The sequence below is a fragment of the Drosophila erecta genome, unplaced genomic scaffold (genome assembly GCF_003286155.1).
Source record: "Drosophila erecta strain 14021-0224.00,06,07 unplaced genomic scaffold, DereRS2 tig00000092-arrow-pilon, whole genome shotgun sequence".
Taxonomy (NCBI): Eukaryota; Metazoa; Arthropoda; class Insecta; order Diptera; family Drosophilidae; genus Drosophila; species Drosophila erecta.
In genome coordinates, this window is record NW_020825207.1 from 6,761,687 (window position 1) to 6,779,704 (window position 18,018).

General features: G+C 40.4%; 2 protein-coding genes across 5 annotated transcripts in view; both read right to left on the bottom strand.

The window, feature by feature from the left end:
* The window catches only part of LOC6549268 (dystonin), a 75,653-nt gene extending 59,513 nt beyond the window's left edge, over positions 1 to 16,140 (bottom strand). For 2 of the 4 annotated variants that reach the window (XM_015156947.2, XM_015156933.2), the window contains exons 1-2: positions 16,003 to 16,140; positions 7,537 to 8,107 (exon numbers count right to left, since the gene is read on the bottom strand). In XM_015156947.2, the coding sequence (XP_015012433.1) occupies positions 7,537 to 7,633 (97 nt within the window). In that variant the 5' untranslated portion in view covers positions 7,634 to 8,107; positions 16,003 to 16,140. The remainder of the gene's footprint in view (positions 1 to 7,536; positions 8,108 to 16,002) is intronic. The other 2 variants (XM_015156934.2, XM_015156925.2) reach the window with 1 other exon arrangement.
* A 133-nt stretch (positions 16,141 to 16,273) lies between these two features.
* On the bottom strand, positions 16,274 to 17,562 carry LOC6549427 (protein DJ-1alpha). The gene is made up of 3 exons (XM_001975671.3): positions 17,004 to 17,562; positions 16,609 to 16,931; positions 16,274 to 16,551 (listed from the first exon to the last, which is right to left on the bottom strand). Exons 1-3 carry the CDS (start codon positions 17,172 to 17,174, stop codon positions 16,392 to 16,394), a joined length of 654 nt encoding a protein of 217 aa, XP_001975707.1. The 5' UTR covers positions 17,175 to 17,562; the 3' UTR covers positions 16,274 to 16,391.
* Between the last annotated feature and the right edge of the window lie 456 nt (positions 17,563 to 18,018).

An 18,018-nucleotide genomic window follows, 5' to 3' on the forward strand; every position in this document is an offset into this window, starting at 1 on the left:
AGTGAAGTTCACTACTCGGTTCACTAACGTGTTCATTTCTTCATTTATTTACTCGCTGGTCATAAGAAGTTAATTTCGATCAAATGATCTTGATTCGAAATTGTTGAACTTAGTACTGAGGCAAAATATTAGCGTGGATATCCTGATAAAAACAAGATCAAATAAAATCGTCCAATTACGGATCAAATGTATTAATGCAATGTCAGCATGTTCAATTTAATCATTATAACTCTTTTCATCTGAATTCACTCAATAGCAGCTCAAAACTAACTGCGTGGCCGGTTTTGTGTGGGAAGATAAGAGCGTAAGAGCGGCAAGTCAACGCTCTTTGAGCGCGTGAATTTCGAGACTTAAGCCGCCAAGAATGACCAAAATTGTCGCTCTGCGACGAGTGATATTAAGGGCACTGAAAAAATCTTCTGGAAATATTGCAACCAGCTTTAAGTCTTGATCTCAATTTATACGTGTTTATGCATTGGAGATTATTTAAGTTATTTAAATATACTTCAGAGCTATAATTACTATAACTCGCCATTCGTTGCTCTTTCTTTTGAGCCATTTTTTCAAACAGTGCATGCGAACTGAAAAGAAATTCCTCATATTTGGTCAGAGCGTTTGCTATTTTTCTGCGGGTCAGAGGAAGCCGCTTAAACATGTGGGCTCACCGAGAAGCGAGTGTATAAAAAGAAAATAACGTAAACCGCTAATGGTCATGGCCGTTAATAAACAGAAAACCCTAATTTGGCTCTCGTCTTTCTTGTGGTTTATTAGCCAGGCCGCAAAGAAATGGTCATGGAAATAGAGAGACCGCAGATCGACACGCACTTGTAAACAAATTTGAAAGCTGCAGTTGAAAGAACTCTTCTGTTTGTCATAAACACAAAAAAGCCCGGCGTCCAAAAATAAAATATGATGTGTAAAAATAGTGGAAGAATCCATAAAAATGTACGATGCACTTAGATTAGAGAGCAGAGAGTCGAGTGATTTTCAATTTTTCCTCAATTTTTCACTCAAGAGCAAGAACTAAGAGCGTTTGCGGCCCGATCAGCTGAGTTGCATTAGGTTTTGGGCCTATTAGTTTTTGGAAAAAACGCGTTATGAAAATGGAAAGTGGAAATGCATACGACCACAAAAAGTAGAAGCGTAAACCGATCCGAAAGGCAGGTATCGAAAACAGCTGTTTTACTTTCAGCGGAAATACCATGCAGACGAATTTCAGTTGTACGAGTGTAAGTGAGTAGTAATCATTTGTATTCGATCATCACCGTGAGTCAGGTCGAAAATGTGACTAAGCCTCTCTCCATAAATGAGTATCGAATTTTTGGCGTAGGCTTAATGCGACCAAGTTGGCCTTTTTTCGGTTCTTGGGCCAAAATGAAACACATATACTGGTACCAAAAGGGGAGCCACACAGCAAAAAAAAATCACACAATAATTATGAAAGCTACGTTCGATCAAAAATACTTGGGTTTTGACTCATTTTCAATCGGAAACCAAGTTGACTCTTGTATTTATTTTACTTATTTAAATACAATAGCCTTTTCCGGCAGTGTGGGTACGGTCTTTGGGCCCGCCTTCGCTCATTTGCATGTCGCTCAGCTGGAGTTTCAGTCGCGATCTCCGTCTGGGTCTCAGTCTCAGTCGAGTGATTGCCGCATCTAGATAATCCAATCCATCTACTCCAACACTTGGCAGTCATCTAGTTTCCCTCTTGGCCGGCCAGCCAGCCAGCCAGCCCACTTCCTCGAGTGGACAACACCCCCAGACAATCGATACACAAGTAATCCAACTGTTTTTTTTTTTTTCATGCACTCGCTGTTGTGGTTTTAATTAGTAATTGGCAATCGCACATCGTTGAGCAGATTTTGAATTACCAGGGCCATTGGCACTTTGGGGGTGTTGCGAGGTGGAGGCTTTTAAAGAGGGGCGCCAATATAATTGCCAACTGATTGCTATGGCATTTCGAATTGCCTTCTGGCACGCCATTGAGTTGGGCTATATAAATATATCGAACTGTGGAGAGGAGCTGGCAATTTGCATGCCAGTCAAGCGAGGACTTTATAGAAACCTAAGAACCTGGGCTTTGATTTAAGGCAGGCATTGTTTGCACAAAACTTAATGGTTTATTAACGATAAAGTGGACTCACCCACTTAGTCACCGAACTGCTGGGCAGCAGCTGCCGCCCATAACTATTGCCATGTATTACTAAACCTCAACCCACGCTCACGCCCAAAGTCTTCGGAATTCCGCCTGTCACAACCAACATCCGTCTCAAGGCAACCAGCAAACAGCACAGCCTCAACAACCTTACGAAAAACAAAAAAAAAAAAAAAAAAAACTCAACTGAAAACTGAGACTCGAACTCAGACGCCACTGCAGACAATTTCCCGTTTGGTCTCGGAATGCCGGCAAATTGAAATTGCAATCGAAGAGAAACGACAATTTATTCGCACAACGTCATGTGCTTAACACACTGTGTCACATGAATTGTGAAAAATGTATAATTTTTCTTGATTTTCAGCTTATAGATACTCAAATTTATACAAGCTTTTAATGATGTTGAATTTCTGAAATAATGCTAAGCATTAATTTGTGACTAATATACAAATTTATACAATTATTTTGATATCAAATCTTTCAAATATGTTTTTTAATGCCAATTTAACTTCAATCGATAACAGTCAACGAGTATTGTCATTATCGTCATAATTTCATATCAAAAACCACAAGTTAGTTAGCTCTAATTTGTTTTCTATTGCAAAACAAAAAAAAGCAATTTATAGATTCCTAATTCATTACTAATTAAACAACATTGCAATCAAATTAATTACGCATGCTGAAAATATTTATTAAAATAAACACACATCTTCGTAAACAAATAACATTGTGCCATTTAAAATTAAATCGCTCTGAATTTATAAGGTTCGGCTGCTGCAAATGGAGACATTATCCGGCATTAAGTTTTTGCAACTCTCGAAATAACCAGAATGATAAGTGTGTCAATGTGGCATTTGGCCAGGCTTATTGTGAAGTCACAGTGTAAGCAAGGCAGGATGGAATGCCGGCTAAGTGGACTCCCCCACTTCCCCAAAATGCAATAATACTGAAAAGTTACATTTCACCCCCTTTTATTTATTTTTTTTTTTGAATGACTGATTCCCTTTTTTGCTGACTTTGTAAACAAAGGTGGCAAAACGGGAAAAAACAATGGTATATGGAATATTCGTGTAAGCTCACTTCACCTCAAGGGTGCCCTGCCCCGTGGGCCCTCCTGTTTGGAATGGGTTTGGGTGACCCACTGAAGGCAGACAGTGCCCAGTAGTGAGTGCTGTTACCCATCCCCCAACCGAAAATGTAAAACTGGTTTACAACACCAAGTAGTAGGCGTTTCTTACACTTGAAACAAAGATCCTAACTAAAGGGAGGAGAATGGAAATAAATTAACTTTCAGAACAGTTAAATATATTTCTAATCCATAGCACATTTAATTGTTGATTTTATTTGATTCATTATTATTTAACATATATCATATCAAAATAAACGTTAGCATACGATTAAAAATTGACACTTTGTTTTCAAAGTGTACTTGGTTAGTTGTTCACTTTTATTTGCGTGTAATGTCATTTAAATGCTTGCTCGATTGTTGACAAAGGCCAACTTGTTTCGCAGCAGTGACGTCATGGTCACTCCACCCACACAGATATCGGCAAAAACATCGCTGTGATATATATAACAGGTCATAAATATCCATAAATTGATATTGGCTGGAGCTGAGATCATTGCAATTTCTGTGAAAGCCACAAAAGCAGGAACGCCTTGAATAAAACTCCCACAGAGCTAAAAAGTAATGCCACTTGATCTAGCGAAATAAAAACATTGCACAACATCTGCGGAGTATAAATATATATATTTGTATTTATACGTGTATATATCTTCCCCCTCGATAAAGTATCTTGACCTCGCATAGTCCGAGTGTCTCATTTCGTGGCTGTTGATCGTCACTGGCAATTAGTAGCGTAATTAAATATTTGTGTACAAATAATTCGTACGAGTGTGCCTCTGCGTACATTTTTATATAGATTTTATTTATATTCAAGTGCTTTGGCGGTCCTTCCTTTGATCCACAGTTTTTGTTTCTCATTTGGAGTTGACAAATTGACACACAAAATTGCTTATCTTAATGAGTCAGAAGAGTTTCTCGGATGTATTGTGGATGTGGGGGAGCAAAGGGCACCGGGGGATGGGGAGACAATTGTCTGGGAAAGGTGCCATATGGAATTTTGTAGCCTTGGGGGAGTTAGATACCAAGATATTTACTACATGTGCGTGTGAATATGATTCACAAGTATCACCTGCCAGCCAGGAAATCAAGATGTTTGCTTGCCGTTAAGTGCTACAGTTTGGTTCTGCCATTACTCCATTTTTGGTCATTATATTGCTCAGATAATTTTTTGTACAGAAATTTCTTTCGTTTACATACTAACATGCTACAAACAAATTTTTACCGAATATATTTAGTTTTATGATCCTCAAAACATCACCGATACATTCAGATGTGTCAGCAGACTTAAGTCATTAGATTCCAGCACATTAAAAAGTGTCATAACTTAAGACGAATAATTACCGAAAGCAGTCGCTGGAAATAGAGAGATAAAAATATGGGGAGTGGGGAAACATAACGAACGCGAAATGCAAATTGAATTGAAAACTAATTAGAGATATCTAAACAAACACAGGCACAGCCCATCGCGATATAGATACACAGCTGCAGAACGATATGGAGACACCAGAATACATAACGACAATTAAAAACCACAAAGCTAAAGGAGAATCGCCGAAAACAGAGAATGCGAATACGAAATAGTCCCATACACCCAAAGTCACAAAGAAACAGAAGCAAAAACGGGTAACAATTGGAGAATAAAATAGACTAGAACAGAGAAACAGTTATCAGTTTTCAATTAACAACATCGTGTTATGTCGGTAGGCGTATCTTTAACTTCCAGATACAACTCAAAATGCCGAAAATAAAAACAACCATTTGGTGTGATAAAACTACAAACAATTTTTATGGGGAAACAATAGGGAAATTGGAAAATGGTAAAATGTTTGCTTATTATTGAGCATAATCATCATAACCATTTGTGAAATTCTAAGCTCTATTGGCATAATACACTTTTCTTTGAAACTCAGACAGTTCGACCCAGTTTCATAAATATGTAATTAAATTACAACTCTGCTGACTTCCTTGTGGCAACTGTACTTCCGGTGACAGACGCCGCCTGTTGCCGGGCTAATTTACCCATTAAAACCGATCGTGTACGTAAATGTGCTTGGAATATTTAATAGTTTTCCGCCACATAAATACAGAACGTAGACACTCGCTAGATTTATTAATGAAATCTGTACGATGCAGCGATCCAGGGGATTGGCGGCACCCCCTCTACAATTCGCGATGCGATTTTGACCAAGCCTATTGACAAGCTAACTGAAAAGTTCGATAACGATAACGCGATAACGAGCCAAGCACTTCATCAAGACGCTGTCGATTAATGGTAATGGGACGGGCAGGTGATAACACCCATCTAAAAATAAATGCTGTCGAATATGCTGTCAAAGTAATCCGAAAACGAAATCGAAAATGGCTCGCTTTAACGTATTATAGCATGGCCAAAAAACTAAAAATATTGCTTCATACCCACACGCAAACACCAAAATTGGTTCACTTTGCGCAGGCGTAGCCAAAAGGTGAGAAAATCAAAATCAAAATGCAAGAGTAAAAGTTTAATAATACATACAAAGCACAATTGTAAACAGAAGACCGTAAGCAAATATTATTTAATCGAGGCATTAACACATCTTTCAGTTTATCCAAAGCAAAACGATTGAGGGGGCGTTATACTTTTTATAAGCAATAGTTATACGCTTTTTTCCCCTTTTTCATGGAGTTGGCAACTGTTTGTGGGCTAGTTTTCCGCTTTCCGTTACATGCATTTGGCCAAATTGTGTGTGGGCTAACTGGCTCAGGGCTAATTAAAACTCAGAGGCGAACCACGAGAATTACATGGGGGGAACTACACAAAACTGGGTACAAAAAAAGGCGAAAAACTCCATTAGTCGAGCGAAAAACTTTTCATTTCGCATGTGAAATCGGATTTGGGCTCGAATTTGGCTATGGAATGGGAACATGGGGGAACATTTGTGGAGGTGTCCCAGACATCAATCTCAATTTATAAATATCTCCACAATATATACACATACTCAAAGCTCGTTAAGGTAAAACGAGTTTTGTTTTCATTTTCATTGACGATCTTGGGCGTTTCTTACATATTGAATCAATTTCAATTGAAAGCAATTACAACTGAACGCTGACGCATGTGCATTGTCATGCTGGAAGTGTTATATCTGAAGTAAGATTAAATGTCTTATGTATCGGAGTTGTTGAGATCTTGACAATGCCATCTGAAAAGAGATTAAATGAAATCCGTCATCCTAATACAAGCCAAGCTTTAAAACTTTGCATTTTGTATTTTAGAAACTCGGAAATCTTGATAACTCCCATATTCAATGAACCAGAAAACGCTTTTTGCTACTGATCTAAACTGTAATTTATTTCCGTGGGATGTGTTCCGAGATTCTTACACCGCTCGACAATCCCTTGAACTGCTCAGCGTCAGAACTTTATAATAGACATAGCCTGGGCACAATGCGACAACTATTCAATAGACATCGCATTCTAGTGTGCCTCCATTTGTGTGTTAGCCTTTTTACTTGATTATTGTGCGGCACTAACAATGCCCTCAGGCATTGCGACGGCGACATAAATTTCGATTTTTCAGTTGCCATTGCAAAAAGTGGCAAAGGAGGAAGATTGGGGGAATGTATCTACATAGTTCTGTGGGACGCACAAACTCCGTTGGCGGAACAGAAATAGAACTACAAGTGACTGACAGACAAAACAGCAAAGCTGGCACAGGGACGGGTTATATGGGAATGGATATACTACAGAGCGGGGGGAATGCAGGGGAGATCGGCTGGGCGAAGGCTTGGCGGAGGCTGCCACCGTTAGCGTGGAATTAGCGCATAATAATGCTGCGTCGACGATGCAAAATGGCTGAAAAGCGAGTGGAAATGCGAGCACAGTTTGGCCAGCACTGCCGCATGCCAAGTGCAATGAACCGCCGAGTGGTGGTGCTCACATCGGTTGAGTGGCCCAGTGGGTGCGTGGGGCACGGTGGGTTGGCCAAATATTTGCGCAACATATTGCCATTTGAATGGAGCTATCAGCCGGGGATTACCTCAATTGCGATACAGTGCTCGCTGGGTATATATAAGTTAACCTGAAATATTCTCTGGACACAAACTTCTGGCAGTTTAACCAATCATCAGCTACAGCGGTCATTTAATTCTACTTAAAATACCATCTCAAATGAAAGCTAAGCTTTAAGGTGCAAGTGCACTTTATCGAGCGACCACTGTAGCGCTTTCTCGGCTTAAATGTACTCAAATGAAACGTTTGAAAAGGGGGCACTCACCTGCAATGCGGAGAACCGCACGATCCGCCGGATCCAGCTGCAGGATGCTGAGCGGCTTGTCCTTAGCCCATTCGCTAAGGGATTCGCGATCCATCATGATGTTGGCGGCACTCCCCGTGGACGCATAGATGCGACGTCGCTGGCACAGCTGCTGCTCCGATTGGTGCAATCGCGGCTGCAACTGCAACGTGGGGCACGACGGCGATGGTGCGGATGGCGATGGTGACGGCGAATGGTGGTGGTGGTATGGATGATGGTGATGATGGTGGGAGGATCCGTGGGTACCCTGGGATCGACCGCCTCCGACGCCGCCGAGGAGTGCCGCCTGCGGGGAGTGGGGCGACTGGGGGGTGGAGCGCGACCGGACGTAATTGCGGGGGGACGCCGTGTTGTTGCCGTTTCTTGTGGCTGTTTTGGAGTGCGTAGTTTCCCGAGTTTTCACGGATGCGTATGTGCTGCGTCAGCCTCTTGTGTTTACTTTGATTGCACTCGAGTTTCCCTGTACTTAATCTTAATTTTTAGCTAACTAGAATTCGGCTAGCAACATATTTGCTAAACTATAATACTTAAACTGCAAGAGAAATAAAAATAAAACGAAAATTTAGTTATTTAGTGTTAATTTAGCAATATAATATTTTGAATCGCTTATTTTAAAAGCTATGTCCTGAGTTTTTGATGTTTTAATGTTTTTAGATTACAGCATAGTGTGTATTTCAATTATTGTGCGCACGAAATTGCCAATTTTTTATTATTGTATTATGAAAATTGTATAAGCAAAACTGTTAATATTCAGTATTGGAATAGAAGCAGCTGTATTACTTTATATTTGTATATCATTGTATTTTCAAATTCAAAAAGCGCGCCGTTATATTTCACTGCATACTTTTAGGCGGGTTGAAAAGTAAAGTTTAGACTGCATTCATACACTTATTTGCATATTTAATGGGCGAACTACTCGGTAGTGGGGTTCTAAGAGGGGTAAGGAGGAAGAGGGAAATATTTCCACCGCCTTATCGCTGTGCTCTCATTTGCACGCAGTAGGTCATTGGCAAATTAAGCGGAAAACAATGAGCCATTAATGTATAAAAATATACATGAAGCAACTGCTGATAACTCGTCACAGTTTTAAAGTAACTGTGTCTCGGCTATTTTTTCGAAGTAGAAACAAATCGAATTTGCAACGGAAGCTCATAGCAAAAGCAATAGCACCTGAAAGAAACCACCAAAAGCAACGGCAGAAAGAAAAAAGACAATGGCAAGCGTAGTTTTATGTGTGTGTGTGGGCTTGAGTGGGAAGTGCATCAAAATGTCAACAAAAACCGCAAGGAGAGATGGACGAAAAAGAGAGCGACCGGTTTTTTCCAGCTAGAAGAGAATGCGCATGCGCAAAGTTCAAATACCGGAAATGAAAAGGAAGAAAAGAGTGGCACAGAGAGAGAGAGAGAGAGAGAGAGAGAGAGAGAGATAGAGAGGGAGATAACAGCAGAGGGGAAGAGCAGAGCAGAGCATTCGTATGCAGCTGGGCAAAAGCCATAAAAAAACAAGAAGAACTAGAATTGTTATTGCTTTTGGCCCGTTATTGTGACTTGGTTTTAAGTCTCTCTTTCTTTCCGTCTATACTTAGCTATCTCTCTCCCTCTTTTATATTGGCAAAAAACACATTGGGTTGACAATATAGAACGAGCAATTATTCAAATTGTAAAAAATATATCAAAGAAATTTTAAATGGAAAGTTGTAGAAACTACTAAATTGGGTTTTCTATATAGATTAGGTCATGTTATTGAAATTTAAAATGACCTGCTCTTCAACTTGCTTTACCCTTTTTTTAAATAAATTAGTTCTGTTGAATATAATTAATCAGAAATTTAATGCCCAATAAACTATATTGAAGCAATTAAAAAAATTGAGATAGAGAAATATCCCACAAACTAAGCCTATCGAGTAGAATAAACTTTAAACTATTTAATTTGAAATGGTAAATAGTTTAGCAGTGCTATTAGTATGTCCACAGCTGTTTTGCAGCACGACTCGATTGCCAATTATTGCTGTTAAATTGTATTATTATTGGGTATTGGCGATTGCCGCGTGGGATCGACGACTTGCGGGCTTTTATCAGCTGCTGCCGCTGGCACATAAACAAACTCTAACTGTACAACGTGGAGCGTTAAATAAAATCGCTCCATAAATGCCAACTGAGCGACTAAATTTGGAATGGGTGGCATACGGGGTATGTGGGGAATATGTGGAACGTGCGCGGGGCGCCTGATCAGATTACTGCCAGTGGCTCTCAAACTGCGGCCACTCAACAGGTTGACTGACGGCCTTTGAATAAAAATAGTTATCAAGCGATATACGAGCGGCGAGGAAATATTGGCTTGTAGTATTTAGGGTTTCCAGTCGGCGTGGTTACCCCTTTTCCATATGCGTGATTTGGTTTGCTTATCAGTTGCCAGCAGATAAGCGAGACCGTGTGTTTGTGATTGCGCTCATGTCTTGATAAGTTTCACGGTGCCCACGAAACTGCTCTCTTTCGGGTAAAAGATCTTCAATATATGTATCCTTTAATTTAATTGTATGTAAGGTATGAGAACATTTTACAAGAAGCTATGCCAAACTATATATCTGATATGATATGACAAGATGTATGCCTCAAAGATAACCTATTCTTTTTAGTTCCGCTTTTAAAGAAATTTAATTTCAAAACTAATTGATGAATTAGATCTTTATTTTAAGTGTTGGTCCTTGTCAATAATGAACATAAAATAAAACTGAATATTCAGTGAAAAATAGAGGTATTGCCGCTTTCAAATCAGGTAGTTCTGTAAATTGACTGTTTCGGCCATTGGAATTAACTGATTCCTTCTACCTGAGAAACGAAACATGACGCTGATCTAATCGAGGGGCCTTCCATATCTAAGTTTCTGCGACTGATTTACGATCCCTCCCTTCCGGTGTGTAAGACAGCGGCAGACCCACATTTAGTCTTAATTTGAACAAAGCCACTCGGCATTAAACTTGCAAATTAGATGCGCAAATTGAACGAATAAATGGCGAATGGAAACGAAATCGAAAAGAGCCAGTCGATTGTAGCCCGATGCCCTCTGACTGAGCGGTGATCATACCAAAAGCAGCTGTTGTGATCGTAAAAATAACACAAATGCGGCGCCGGCCAAACAAAAAGTGAGCAAACTAAGGTTGCCGAAGGCCAAGGGCTCTGTGCAAATGAAGGAATTAGCAGGCTGCCACTGCCGCTGACGCATGGGAATGCAAACAGAATGTATCTACAGTCTAGACAGTATCTATTTGAGGAAGTGCCAGCAAAGTGCCTCTTGAGAAACCAAATCTGTCAGCGGATTTTACAAAACTTCACAAAGTGGGGAATTTTCAAAATTTATAATGCTATCTTTGGAACAGGACGAACATTTTTGAAATATACGGCAAAATTGCTGTCAAACTCTTTTGGATGTTTGGTTTGGATGTGCCCAATATAATGGTTAATCTGAATATATATATTTACTTTATAATTCACTCAATTTTGCTTCATCAATTTTACAGCATTAATCCTTTAAAATATATGGGAATTTGAAAACATGTTAAAATTTATGACTCTGGAAATTGTATACCCTACAAACTGGCTGTTATATCAGTTTAAGGTATGTTTTAAAAGCTTGGAGCTTCAATTTGGATGAGTATAAGCAAATTTAGTGAGCAAATAATTTGTTGAGCCCAAACACAAAACTTTAAATGCCTATTATTGTTACAAGAAAATCATATAGTGAGTGGAAAAAATGCAAAGCACATATAACAAACACTTGATTGATATTTGCCAATTAGACCCAGTACCGAAAGCACATTATTTCCGGGCGATCACTTATATCTTCATAACAACAACTCGACTTTATGATCCAATGCCACTCAAAGCGCCATTCCATTTCGCCATAAAGATATGGAGAGGGCCCTAGAGATAAGGGCTTGAGGAACTGAAAGAGAGCTAGCCATAGCCATAGACGGAACTGAAATTATTCTGGAGGGGATGGGAACCCACTTATTCGCGTAGGTGTCCCCAGTTCTCACAGGGCTCTCGTGGATGGGATGTGGTTCACCAGAGTGGAATTATGCGAGACACAACCAAGTCAATTAAGCGACAGTTGAAAAGGCAATAAACAGGCAACCGCAAAACTCACAAAACAATAAACGTTGATAAAAAATACATATAGAAGACTGAAAAAAACTGAAAATGAGCAAGGGAAAATGAAACAAGTTTGCCAACGTCATCGCTAGAAAATATAAAAAATGTCAAATAACTGGGTAAAAGGGTTCGCGGGGGAACAATGGGAACAACGATCGAGTTGAAAAATTGTCTAATTATCAACAATGGCAAGCGACGGATTTATGAAATGTGGAACTAGGCCCCGGGCTACACGGCATGAAATCATATTCGAAGTAAATTGCATTGATTGCTCCATTAGATCATTGGCTTCAGGGTTATTGTTATGAGATTATGTCATGGCACAACTATCAGAGATCGCAAAAATTTGCATGTCAAATTGCTAAACGGGTTCAATTGATTTGATATTCTACAAGTTCGAACTCAAATCGATTGAAGGTTTCTAGAACTGCCCTGCCCAGCTGCTCCATTAGTTAGTTTGTGTGCTAATTGATAAATGACCAGACGATTGCCGACTAATTAGGCTCCGAAAATTCCTAGTGGGCGTAGCCCGACAACCGACGTAACTTTAATTATCCACTCAAAAGGGCAAAGATCAGTTCGGAGTGGAACGCAGATCTTGGAGTTCTTTCAGCTGAGAACTGCTATTGTTGTGTGGAAATCGAGCGGTTGATTGCATTGTGTTCCCGCTTATCACAGATGCCACACACCAGATATGGACCGACAAGGGTTCCGAGATGCAAGTACCATGTCTACCGCAGATAGGCGGGAAGGCATCTGGGGCTTCCCGACAGCGTGTGAGAACATTAGCTAATGGAGCGCAACCAAACCAATTTGACACACAATCGGGACTTTAACCTTTCATGGAGGAACTGCTAGAACATCTTTATTGGATTCATCAAATGGTGTACTTTTGAAATATTAAGGATGATCACGGACAGGTCTTTCATATTAAACCTATCGTTGCCATCTTAATGCCTTTATAATAAACGCTAAGTATGTGTGAAAAGCCATTAAAACAGCTGCTCAGTTAGAAGCCAAATTGTACGAAATGAAGTATCTGATCCTTTCTTTAATAGTTTTAAATGCCACTACCAACATCACCTTCAATTACCCCAATCTAAGGGAAATAAGATTCAACCGTAATGGTAGCGGACACACCTCCTCCGTTAGTGTCTGAATTTCCACCCAGCGGAGACATCTAGATTTCCACGGCCGATGGCCACTTTGTAGTGCAATCGCGACCTCGATGGAGTTTTCCAACTGACGATGCCAAGTGCATGTCGCTGCCAATCGAGGGAAACACTACAAAAACCTGAAACTTGTCAGACGGCCCAGTGTAAGTAATAAAAAACGAACGCAGCCGGCAGAAGGAAAAACCTGAGGGGAGCGAGGAGTCTAGTTGTTCGGGGCCCAACGCTTGAGTGCATTTTCCAGGCCGACAATCACCACTAGACAACTAACAACTAAAAACTACTTGAACAACAACTAAGACAACAGCAATAACGAGCGTTATAAAGGCAACAACCCCTTTGGCGGATTCCGATTCCAGCCAAGATGGTGTTTGATTATACTTTATGCTCGCCGACTACCTACTGTGTAGTAGTAAATTCACAGGGTGTGTCGCAACTCATCCTTTTGAGACTCATTAAAAGCGCATTCGGGAATTCATTAGGAATGAATACAGAATATGCAAATTAGTTCAAACCCTATTCGCTTTTAAAACATTTAGCTATCTCAATGGTATAAGGTTTCCTAAGAACCTTATTTTATGAAAAAGAATTTAAAATAACCAAAAGGTTTTTAAAATTTTTGTCATTAAGTTCATTTCGAATCATAGGCATTTTGTATTGAGAAAGGTCAAGAGAGAAATGCTGCTTAGTTTTTGGCCAATCTAACCACATTACCTTTTTTTTGCAAAAATATTTAGACATGATTAATTGATACTAATGATACTGAGGAAGTACATATACATACATATGTACATATATACTCATATTTAATATAATACTTTTAACATTGGGGATGAAGAAGTTGAAAAGGCTCGCCATACAGTAACACCCAGTAACACAAAAAACTCCCCCTATTTATTCCAATTGTGTTTTCTTACAACCAGGAAAACTCTTTCGGAAATGAAAATTAGGCCTGCCGCCAAATGTTGTTCCTTTTCCTTTTTGGGGTTGCTCACCAAAACAAATGAAATTGTAAACAGAGCAGCAAATACCGGCGAAAGGAAGGAAGAGGAGAGAGCGAAAGAGTGGGAGGTGGGTGCAAAGCTTCGCTCTTCCTCTTTCTCGCTCTCTCCTTTTACCTGTGGTCAGTGTCAGTGTCAGGCGCTCACGCACACGTCTGCACGCGTAGTGTGTGTAATGCGTGTAGCCTGGCGATTTTGAATGAATGACAAAGCGGACGGACAAAAAGGAACGGTACTCGTGATGGATGTGTCACCACCACTGAGAAAAAAAAACCACTGACCGCCCCTCCTCACTATCGATTTTTCTCCAGCAACGGTACATTCATACATATGTATATATGTATTTATGTATGTAAATACGCTTATGACACACAATGACAAAAAGTAAAGCATTTGCTAATTAGAACAAGCATTTGATAAAAAACACAAGGGCGAATGCTTAGCAGATAGTACAAAAAGATAGAGAGCAGATAGAGTGGACCAGATAGGCGAGAAAGAGCGGAAGGCAGAGAGTGCGAAATTATAGTGCTGACTTTGCTTTGATTAGCCGGCCAGCAACTAAGTCATCGTACAGTGGAACTTTCCTATGGAAATTTTTACACTTTTTGCAAAGACTGGTCCAATAGCCCTGTTCCACTGACGCATTCTTATAGTCCAGTTGTGAATGGGTTTATTAATGAATGTATCGAGGGTTTTTTAATAGGTTTTATCTGATACGAGTTTTTGCAGTAAGCAAGTTCAGGTTCCTCCCTCACAACATAATGCAATCCATCATTTATACCGCTATCTAACAAAGGCTGGTCAGTTTGGGTTAGGCAGGCACGACTGTAGATCAACGCACCTGCGTCAGAGGGAGCGGGTTGCGCTCACACATGACTCTTGATCTGACACAGTTTTATAAACAAATTATTTAATTTGTTTACCCGCCCCCGCAGCAAAAGGCCGCGGCTGTCGGTTTAAAAATTCCACTCACACACAGTCGCCGCCGAATGAGGAAAAGAAGACATAAGGAACACCCAACAAGGAACAAATGGTGGCTTTTATTCCGGCTTTTGGCATTTAAGCATTTAGCACATTGCACTTTGCTTAAGTTTGCTGAATTTTCGGCTGTTTGTCGTTTGCACTGTCACCGCTTTTTGCACAATTTCTTCGTATTTTACACAGTTTATTCTCGCCTCGGTTGTTCGTGACTCATGAAAAGGAGCACCGCAAAAGGGCACGGAAAGTGCACTGGGTGAGAGCGAGAGAGGGCGCATGTCAGAGAGCGATTGCGTTTGCGGCGGCGGTTGTTAGAGTGTGATGGCGAGTGGCAGCAGGGAAAAGGACGCAAAGAGAGAGGGTGGGTATTGCATTTGTGTGTGTGTTTAGTGTGTAAGTGCAGCAAACGTTTTTCATCCTCTTCTGCTCTTTTTGTTGTGGCTGCTTCCACTATTTTCCTGGTTTTCTGCTTTAATTTATTTTTTGGTTTTGGCTTTTCGCTCCTGCTCTATGCTAATTTTCACTATTCACTGTTATATACACAATATTTTCCACTATTTTTCTCATTTCGCTCGCAGCGCTTTTCATTTGCAATTGCACTGTTTTCCTTTCATCACGCAACGCAAAAGCTTATAACAATAATTTATGGCAATTTCGTTTGCAGTTTGAATGAACTGCACTTTTTTCGCGTTTCTGGTTACACACACTTTACATGGCTGTGTTGTAGTTGTTGCAGTTGTTGCTGCTGCTGTCGCTTTGGTTGTTGCACTTCTTGAAAACCGTTACACTTGTGCAATTTACCCAAAAACAAAAAGAACAACAGCAGCAGGAGCAGCAGCAAAAGAAGCGGCAGATTTAATGACCCGTCTACACTCACACAATGCAACGGACGCACACATACACACGCTTTTGGCTGCAAGTGCAACGGGCGCAACAACAACAAACGATTCACGTGCTCTCGGCGGCACAAACAACGATCCTATCCCGTAAATTTAAAGAGAATATATCTCGCATCTCGGACTCCATACACTCTAGATAGCTGTAACTACAGTTTGCGATTCATCAATATCTCAATAACGGTTTCGTTTTCCGCCAAAACACACAAAAATGCAAAAATTCACGGACCGCCCCAAAGTTGAACCTTCCGATTTCCCGAGTTTCGCCGAACTAGCCGTTGATACGATTTCTTTTACTTTTATTTCCATACATTTGCAATCGCACGGTGCGCTGGCGTTATGCTCAAGCCCTCGCACGGTCACACTAGGCGCTACTGCAGTCATACATGAAATGTGCATAAAGCGACAGCGGTAGAAATGGGAAACTATGATGTAGAATTTGGGTGGGTAACTCGGCTACGGTTACTGTGGGGAAATAGGTACACATCTTAACAGGCCAATAAGAATAATGTATATCCATTTCAGATGTTCTCTCATTGTTTTCAAAACTACATTGTTATGCACCATACTTGAATTTCTCTGAAATATACGTATGATTAGCTTATACTCCAGTGCTCGTCATGGCTTGTAGGTCCAGAGCATTGCCTTGGCCACCTCCTTGGCCACTTCAGCTCCCACCAGTTGCTCGGTAATCTTCAAGGCGAAGTCAAAAGTTGTGCCAGGACCACGACTGGTGATAAGGTTACCATCCTGCACGACAGTCTTGTCGTCTATATAACTGCGTAGTCAGCAGAAATGTGGTAATATCATAAGAAAGTAATACCGGGGAGCCTACCAATAAAGATCCTTCAGCTGCGGCTTCATATCCGGATGCGAGGTAATGGACTTTCCCCTGCCGATGCCGTGCTTGGCCAGCGCCGTGGGAGCGGCGCAAATGGCGGCAATCAGGCCGCCCTTGGAGTCCTGGCAACGCAGCACTTCGCCAACGGCAGACGAGCTCATCAACGCCTTGTTCCCGGCCAATCCGCCAGGCAGGACCAACACATCGTAGTCGCCCCTGCTCACGGCCTGCTCCAGCGAAGTGTCCGGCACAATGACCACAGACCGGGAGCACTTGACCGGCTCGCAATCCTGCAAGCCCGCCACGGTAACATGGATCTTAGGATCAAGGGAAATGAAAGCGGAAGATATAATTTCAAGCGGTAGGATCCAGATCATTGGATTAGGTACCTTTCCTCTTCGCAGCACATCGGCGGATATGGTAAACTCCATTTCCTCGGCACCCGGGGCCAGGATAATCAAGGCGTTCCTGGCGCACTTGTCCTGGCTGGATTTGCACCTGACCATGCGATTGGCATGGATGACCACATTTGGGAATGATTTCCTCAGAACTGAAAGCATCGTAGCAGAGAGCTGAACTCAAAAGGCAGGGCGAATGTTTAGTTAAATATATTTTTATTGAACAAAAATGAATTGTATATGCTGTTTTCTTACTTTAAACGCAAACTAAAATCGTTTTTGTTTTACAAGGGATGGGTACATTTCGTATGTTTAGAAATCAAATCGAAATCGATAAAAATAATTGAAATTTGTATAAAACATATACGATTTGTTAAATATAATTGTGTTTTCTTTAACTTAATTGAGTTTGTTGATTTTTGTTTGATGGTATCTGGTATTGAAGCGCTTATAACTAATTGTTAGACAGCTTGACAGAATTATATCGAAAAGATCATCAACTTTCGTTAAATTGCATATTTCACAAACTCGGTTTTTTTTTTTTTGTTTTATTTTGTCTTGTTACACATACATATAATGCTGTGGAAAAATGTCGTTTACGTCGTAATTTAAGTCACATTTAAAACTGGTTTGATTTGTATTCGTCATTAAACTTGATTTTGTTTTGCTTTCCTTTACTAATAACATTTAAAAAGATCACCAAAGTTACAGATTTCCCATTTTACGTTGCTCACGTTGCTTAATTTTCTTTATCATATTGTTGATGTATTTTTGTTTCGTTTTTGTTTTTGTTTACTCCTCTTAGATTAGAACTAATAATATGTATTTTATTGATTAATTACCCGGCATTTTGGTTGATTTTAAAGTAAGGTATGTACCAGATGATCTCCCTAATCTTAACGCACGAATAAGTGTTACTATCGTATTGATTTTGCTAGTCGAATTTCAGCTAAGGGTTATCCGATCTGATCTGATGCGCATTTGGAACACTACGTCGAGAGTGGAG

What these genes read in the sequence shown, in the direction of transcription:
- LOC6549427 (XM_001975671.3), bottom strand. Translation starts at nt 17,174, where the DNA reads ATGCTTTCAGTTCTGAGGAAATCATTCCCAAATGTGGTCATCCATGCC. An exon ending in ATGTGCTGCGAAGAGGAAAG is followed by an intron (nt 16,932 to 17,003) that starts GTACCTAATCCA and finishes CTTGATCCTAAG; the next exon opens with ATCCATGTTACCGTGGCGGG. An exon ending in CAGCTGAAGGATCTTTATTG is followed by an intron (nt 16,552 to 16,608) that starts GTAGGCTCCCCG and finishes CTGACTACGCAG; the next exon opens with TTATATAGACGACAAGACTG.